The 7,678-nt window shown below is 38.7% G+C and overlaps 1 protein-coding gene across 1 annotated transcript; it reads left to right on the top strand.

Annotated features, from left to right (window-relative positions):
* The first annotated feature begins 1,906 nt into the window (after positions 1 to 1,906).
* On the top strand, positions 1,907 to 4,001 carry tm4sf4 (transmembrane 4 L six family member 4). Its single transcript, XM_060940667.1, has 4 exons — positions 1,907 to 2,080; positions 2,400 to 2,489; positions 2,841 to 2,974; positions 3,812 to 4,001. Exons 1-4 carry the CDS (start codon positions 1,907 to 1,909, stop codon positions 3,999 to 4,001), a joined length of 588 nt encoding a protein of 195 aa, XP_060796650.1.
* Positions 4,002 to 7,678: the final 3,677 nt, after the last annotated feature.

Genomic DNA, 7,678 nt, shown 5'->3' with positions numbered 1-7,678 from the left:
CTTCTGATGTGCTCGTTCCTTATCCTGTCCAACCTTGTCACTCCCATCGCAAATCAACTCCACCACCTCCAACTTTGCCTCCTGTCTCTTTGTTAAGGGTACAGTCTCCAATCCATACATCACAGCTGGTCTCACTACTGTCTTATACATCTTACCTTTCACTTTTGCTGGGACTTTCCGATCACAAATGACTCCCGAAATCCTTCTCCAACTGCTCCACCCTGCCTGCACTCTCTTTCTCACCTCACTATCGCAGCCCCCATTTTCCTGCACAGTTGACCCCAGGTACTTGAATTCACCAACTTTCTTTATGTCTGCTCCTTGCATCTTCACGACACTCTCATCCCTATTCTCACTGATGCACATGTATTCTGTTTTGCTATTGCTCACCTTCATTCCTCTTCGTTCCAATGCATACCTCCATCTCTCCAAACCCAACTTAACCCCCTTTCTATTTTCACCACATATCACAATATCATCTGCAAACATCATGCTCCATGGTGACTCTTCCCTCACTTCATCCGTCAAGCTATCCATCACTATGGCAAACAAGAAAGGACTCAAAGCAGATCCTTGATGGAGTCCCACCTTCACCTTGAACCATTCAGTTGTTCCAACTGCGCACCTCACAGCCAGAGGTTTGAGACTGGGATGAAGGTTCATGTTCCAGCAGGACAATGACCCTAAACATACTGCTAAAGTGATACTGGAATGGTTTAAAGGGAAACATTTAAATGTCCTGGAATGGCCTAATCAAAGCCCAGACCTCAATCCAATTGGGAATCTGTGGCATAACTTGAAGATTGCTGTCCACCAACACAACCCATCTAACTTCAAGGAGTTGGAGCAGTTTTGCCTTGAGGAATGGGCAAAAATCCTAGTGGCTAAATGTGCTAAGCTAATAGAGACATACCCCAAGAGACTTGCAGCTGTAATTGCAGTGAAAGGTGGCTCTACAAAGTATTGGCTTTTGGGGGGGTGAATACCTATGCACACTCCAGATTTTTTGGGGGGGGTCATCTTAATTATTGTTTGTGTCACAATAAAACAAAAATTTGCACCTTTAAAGTGGTAGGCATATTGTGTAAATCAAATGGTACTAACCCCCCAAAAATCCATTTTAATTTCATCTTGTAATGTGACAAAACAGGACGAACACCAAGGGGAATAAATACTTTTGCAAGACACTGTATCCTTGTGTGTGCAACCTGTTTAATATTTTATGCAGGTTCCATACACTCATAACTAAAAGTTTAAAAAAATAAAGGTCCTATTAGTTTCAACAGAGTTACTGAGTAGTTAATAGTAGAAAGGCCGACTGAAAATAATGCGTTAAGGTGAATTTCTGAGTAATAATAAGCTATAATCATAAATATAATAATGTTAATGCTAACAAAGTACATATATCTATCTAAAAATGTATGCCATACTGGTTATAGCATTTCCATCCAGTTAAAAATATCCTAAAGACATGTCAATTTAAACAAGCTCTGCTGAATAAAAGGTGACGAAGAATTATGTCATACTCTGCTGAATCTAAATCTCTCACCCTGAAAGTTATTTTGAGAGGCTCCACAGGAGTGTAAAACAATCTCAGCGTTGGGATGATCACTGCTAAACTCAAAGCAAAGTGACTAAAGTCTGAGGGCAGGGACATGCTGTGGTAGAACATTAACAGATAGGTTGTTGTCAGTGCAACAAATGTTGTAAATCTGACATGGAAGTGGTGACATCATATTGAAAAGGTGTATATATATATATGCACAAACGCGTGTCTCCCCTCAGATCACCGGGGACCAGAAGTTGGAAAGCAACCTTGGAATAGAGGAGAGTTAAGAAAAAGGTTTTGGACCCTGTGGACTGGCAATTTTTTTTCTGTCTGAAATATTTAAAAGAAGACTGAAACATGTGTTCTGGGAATTTTGCAAAGTGTTTGGGTATCACCCTCATTCCTTTAGCTATCCTTTGCTTCCTCTGCAACGTCCTGCTGCTCTTCCCTGGAGGTAAACCTGCGAAGAACAATAATGACATTACAGATGAGGCCTGGTACTTCGGAGGAATAATCGGCTCTGGAATATTGGTGAGTGCATTTCATAATGTGAAATTACACTGTAGATCAAGTATTGATTATGTACACCATTATATCTGATGGAAGTTCCTCAAAGTGAGCTAACGTCTTATTAGTGATCGATCTCTTAATTTCCCTGAGGGAACCCTCCCAAAGGGATCAATAAAGTTTAATCTAATCTAATCTAATCTAATCTAATCTAACAATTTCAGGTAAGGATATTTTCTTTTAAAATCTTACTTGTTACTAGAATATAAATATTCTGGAGATGTAAATGAAGGTTTGTGTCATGAGAAATAACATGTATGAGTCCATGGTTATGTTTTTAAAGATGATTTTCCCAGCACTCGTCTTCTTGGGACTGAAAACCAATGACTGCTGTGGCTGCTGTGGCAATGAGAGCTGTGGGCAAAGATTTGCGGTGAGGAGTTGCTCGATTTTTCATCTTCCATGGTTACTGTCCTCGATACACCGATTTCAAACACACACACACACACACACTGCCATAAAAAAATTATGTATTATACTTTTTTCATTTCTCATTTGTCATATAAAAGATGTACAGTCACATGTTGGTGTTTGTTGTGAAATCTTTTTTAAAATGTTCTCCAAAAGCAAAAAATATCTGAATACTTCTTATTTCTTCTCAAATGCCATAGAATAATGTTTCCTTTATTAAAATATGTTCCATATACAATACAATTCTTTACATCCTATCAATCCCTGGATTTTAATTGATGTCCTTTTTTTTTTTTTTTATCTCTCTCTCTAGATGTTTTTCTCCATTATATTTGCTGCAGTTGGCCTTTTGGGAGCTGGTTATTCTTTCATCGTGTCAGCGGTTGCCATTAATCGGGGGCCTAAATGTTTAACAAATGGCACATATACATACCCATTCAATGAGGGGTAGGTACTGAGGGGAAGTTATTTTTGCTCAAAGTGGATATTGATGGAGTGATCAGAGATGCGCTTCTGCTTAACTAAAAAAAGTTTTGTTTTTTAATTTCAAAAATAAGTCCAAAACAGGGCGGCACGGTGGTGTAGTGGTTAGCGCTGTCGCCTCACAGCAAGAAGGTCCTGGGTTCGAGCCCCGGGGCCGGCGAGGGCCTTTCTGTGTGGAGTTTGCATGTTCTCCCCGTGTCCGCGTGGGTTTCCTCCGGGTGCTCCGGTTTCCCCCACAGTCCAAAGACATGCAGGTTAGGTTAACTGGTGACTCTAAATTGACCGTAGGTGTGAATGGTTGTCTGTGTCTATGTGTCAGCCCTGTGATGACCTGGCGACTTGTCCAGGGTGTACCCCGCCTTTCGCCCGTAGTCAGCTGGGATAGGCTCCAGCTTGCCTGCGACCCTGTAGAAGGATAAAGCGGCTAGAGATAATGAGATGAGATGAGAAGTCCAAAACATCAAGCTTTTTCAATTAATCTAAGTAGTGTACAGTAGAACGGAATGAAGCTGATTGGTGCCGTTGATTTAATTCACATAAAATCCCATGCATTCATAGAATAGCATTCTTCAAGTACAGCAATTACAAACACTTTTACATACATTGGTCATTTGCATGTGTCTACATACACTACCTGTGTGATTTATAAGATAAGATAAAATAAGATAAGATAAGATAAGATAAGATAAAATAGCCTTTTATTATCCCACAAGGGGAAATTTACATTGTTACAGCAGCGTTCTCATTGTTATGAGCTATCCTTGTCTGCTTTTTAACATATTCTGTGTTTTCTATCCTAAGTAACTACCTGTCCAACAAAACAATTTGGGACTTTTGTGAGGGGCCTTCAGGGATCGTGTCATGGCACCTAACGCTCTTCTCCATGCTGTTGATAATGGGCCTGGTTCAAATGGCGCTGTGTATATTTCAGGTCGTCAATGGCCTAATTGGCACCATCTGCGGAGACTGCTGTGGATGTTGCGGGGTATGAGGAAATGCTTATAAACTCATCTATCTTCATCTATGCAAATCCTCCACTCCACCTCACTCTCAAACTTATGAATAGCACTATTGCTAGAAGGGTTTGTTTACGCAGAAGTGAAGATGGATACAGATGCTAGAGCAAAAAGTATAAATATATTGAATTATTAGATTACTGTAAGTTTATGATTAACTTTGAATCAAATCAGCAAGTGGTGTATTAACTCCACTAGTGTTACATTAACTCAGAAGCCCAAACAAGGCCATTGAACTGATTTCTGTGTTTTCTGCACTTTCTGCAGTAGTTCACTAACTTCTTTCCACGACTTTCTTTTTTTCAACAGGACTCTTGAACTGAACAAGACTCCAGCAAAGTGATGAACCAACCAGTGAAGATAACAGCAACATTAAAGAGTTGTTTTTATTTTGTTTTTTTGGCCTACATTTTCCAGATTTTTTTTTTAAAATGCCATTCAGACATTTTTGTACAGGTTTACCGTGTACACTGTGCCTCTTTTGCCTGATGGTGCTGCTTATGAAGGCAAAAGAGAAATGTAATATTTATATGAAATGTTTAAAGATCATTATCACTCACATTTTAATGCAAGGTGTGCTTTTTTTTAAGGTTGATTTTTATTTTTGCAAAAATATAGACAACAAATAGCTGCAGGAACCACTTTTTACACACTGAAATATTTACTGTAATTAGTGACAAGACTGTACTACAGAAAGTGAGAATTATATATCACATGTATGTTGGAAAGCTTGATCTTAAATAATTATTCAATAATATATTAATTAAAAAAATATCAGTGTTGAACACAGACCTCCTCGTCTTCTTTTCAATGCAAAGAAAAACAGGAAACAGTCAAGGCAGAGGAGCAGAATGATCGTACAGGATATAACCCCAAATTCCTTGGAGGATACGCAAAAGATTCAACTGAAAACAACATCTGGCCAATCTTAGAACTTCACAAGAGATGTGTTTCAGTGGATAGTGTGTAACAACATTCAACAATCCTGCACAATATCTGTAAAAGTGGTTTTTATCCCCCTTGGAAGTCCAAGCATTATTTTGGTATTTTTAACACGTAATTTTCTTTTGGTAATAAATAAAATAATTTTTTTCCTTATATATATAATTCATCACATTTAGGTACAACATTGAATAAACTTCATCCAAGAGCATATTTTTATTCTTAAAATTTTAACAAAGGATAGAGAGGATTCTATAGAATACAACACAACTCTATTCAGCAACTGCTTTTTTATGTTTGATTGGCTCTATCCCTTCTGCTCACTTAAAGTAGGAAACCCACAATAATTGAGACCACTTTGTCTTTTTATTTGAGTGTAGATTGGTTGTCAGGTGGTTATTTGAGTGGTTATCAGGGTCTTTTTTTAATAGGGTGCATAAAAAGGGTACACCATGCACTATACAAAATACATAGGAAGGATAGACTGTACAAAAAGAGCTCTGAACTTCCAGCTGTTAGTTGTTAATAAATGAGCAGTGTTAACATTAGTTTATGTTTTGGTTCTGCAAAATTGCATCTGAAGAAACCACAAGGTTCTGGAACAATATCCTTTGGATTGATGAGACCAAGACCAAGATGGAGATGTTTGATCCTCATGTACAGTGCCGTGTCTTGTGAAAACTCAGCACAGGGTATTACCACAAACACCACTTCATGGTGGCGGAGGGGTGACGATTTGGGTTTGTTCTTTAGCCACAGTACCGGGGAAACTTGCAGTCACTGAGACAACAATGAACTCCACTTGATACCAGAATATTCTTGAAACCAATGTGAGGCCATCTGTCAGGCAGCTTAAGCTTGGCCAAAATTTGGTCGTGCAACAGGACAGCGATCCCTAGCACACCAGCAAATCGACAGCTGACTGGTAAAGAAGAAAAAAAATCGAGGTGTTGGAATGGCCAAGTCAAAGTCCAGACCTCAACCCCACTGAGATGCTGCGGCAGGATGTTAAGAGAGCTGTACATAAATGAATGCCATCAATGAACTGAAACAATGTGAGAAGTGGGTCAAAATTTCTCATAAATGATGTGAGAGACTGATAAATTCCTATACTTTAAGTTATTGTCACCAAAGGTGCTTCTACATGTTACTGAATTACAGGGTGTATTTATTTTTCCCACCTGGTTTCTGAATGTTGGTTTACTTTTTTGGGGCGGAAAAAATGACTACAAATTGAAATTTGTTGTGGTTTTTGTTCACTGGAGGTTATTTGTTTGCTTATAGAAGATGGTGGGGACCACACAATTGGAATTAAAGCCTTGATAAAAACATAGAATTGAAGGAGGGTGTACTTTTTTCGATGAATGTATGTCAGGAAGGGGTGAGGTTATCATAGCTAGAGGAAGACACTCAAAATACTTTGAAGCCACTGATCACCAGCACAGTGTTGTTATATATATATATATATATATATATATATATATATATATATATATATATATATATATATATATATATATTAGTCATGTGACAAAAATTTATACACAGGTTCTTTTGATGGTTAATAGTTCTAACTTTCTACTAGGTTCGAGTTGGAACCTTTCCTGATGGATAAAACTGTCGTAGGGTTCCACAAAAACCCAAGATTTAATTTAATGTGTTTTTTGTTTGTTTGTTTGTTTGTTTGTTTGTTTTGTTTTTGTTTTTTTCAGACAACCAGTGCGCAATCGGATTGAGATCTGGGTAATTTGGAGGCCAAGTCAACACCTTGAACTCTTTGTCATGTTCCTCAAACCAATCCTGAACAATTTTTCCAGTGTGGCAGGGCGCATTATCCTGCTCAAAGAGGTCACTGTCATTAGGGAGTACCACTGCCCTGAAGGGGCACACCTGGCCGTCCACATGATGTAAAAGAAAATGTCATTCTTCAGACCAGGCCATCTTCTTTCATTGCTCCATAGTCCATTTCTGATGCTCACATGCCCAATGTAGGCGCTTTCAGTAGTGGACAGTAGTGGTCATCATGGGCACTTTAATGCATACACAGCAAGTTGCGATATATTGTGTGTTCTGACACCTTTCTGTCATAGCCAGCGTTAACTTTTTTAATAATTTGTCCTAAAGTAGCTCTTCTGTGTGGTCAGACCAGACAGGCTAGCCTTTGCTCTCCACAAGCATCAATGAGTCTTGGGCACCCATGACCCTGTTGGATTGTTTTGGTAGGTACTAATCACTGCATAATATTCAATTCAATTCAATGCCTTTATTGTCATTATACGTCAAGTACAACGAAATTATGCTGCTACTCCAACTCGGTACTCAATACCATCAATAAATAGTAAAATAATAAAATTAATAGAACGATAAAACAATGAAAAACAACAACATCTATACAGAATGCAATCAAGAATAAAAAGTACAACGTGAAGAGTTCATAAGTGAGAGGGTGGCTTAGGCAGTTGTCATTTCTGTTTGTTTAGGTATGTTATGGCATATGGGAAGAAACTGTTTATGAATCTAGTGGTTCTGGATTTGATGGACCTATAACGCCTGCCAGAGGGCAACAGTTCAAACAGATGGTGACCTGGGTGAGAATTGTCCTTGATGTAGGTTCGTGCTCTGGAGAGAATAAGGGAGTGTGCGATGTCTGACAGAGAGGGAAGGGGGCAGCCGATTATTTTCTCTGCTGTCTTTATGATTCTCTCCAGAG

The sequence above is a fragment of the Neoarius graeffei genome, chromosome 15 (genome assembly GCF_027579695.1).
Source record: "Neoarius graeffei isolate fNeoGra1 chromosome 15, fNeoGra1.pri, whole genome shotgun sequence".
Classification (NCBI taxonomy): domain Eukaryota; kingdom Metazoa; phylum Chordata; class Actinopteri; order Siluriformes; family Ariidae; genus Neoarius; species Neoarius graeffei.
The sequence above is the reverse complement of the archived record's forward strand: the minus strand, read 5'-3'. Positions and strand labels throughout refer to the sequence as shown.

Excerpts from the sequence above, each read along its gene's own strand:
- tm4sf4 (XM_060940667.1), top strand. The coding sequence starts at position 1,907 with ATGTGTTCTGGGAATTTTGCAAAGTGTTTGGGTATCACCCTCATTCCT. Across the intron at positions 2,490-2,840 it reads GCTGTGGGCAAAGATTTGCG|ATGTTTTTCTCCATTATATT; the intron begins GTGAGGAGTTGC and ends CTCTCTCTCTAG. Across the intron at positions 2,975-3,811 it reads ACATACCCATTCAATGAGGG|TAACTACCTGTCCAACAAAA; the intron begins GTAGGTACTGAG and ends TTCTATCCTAAG.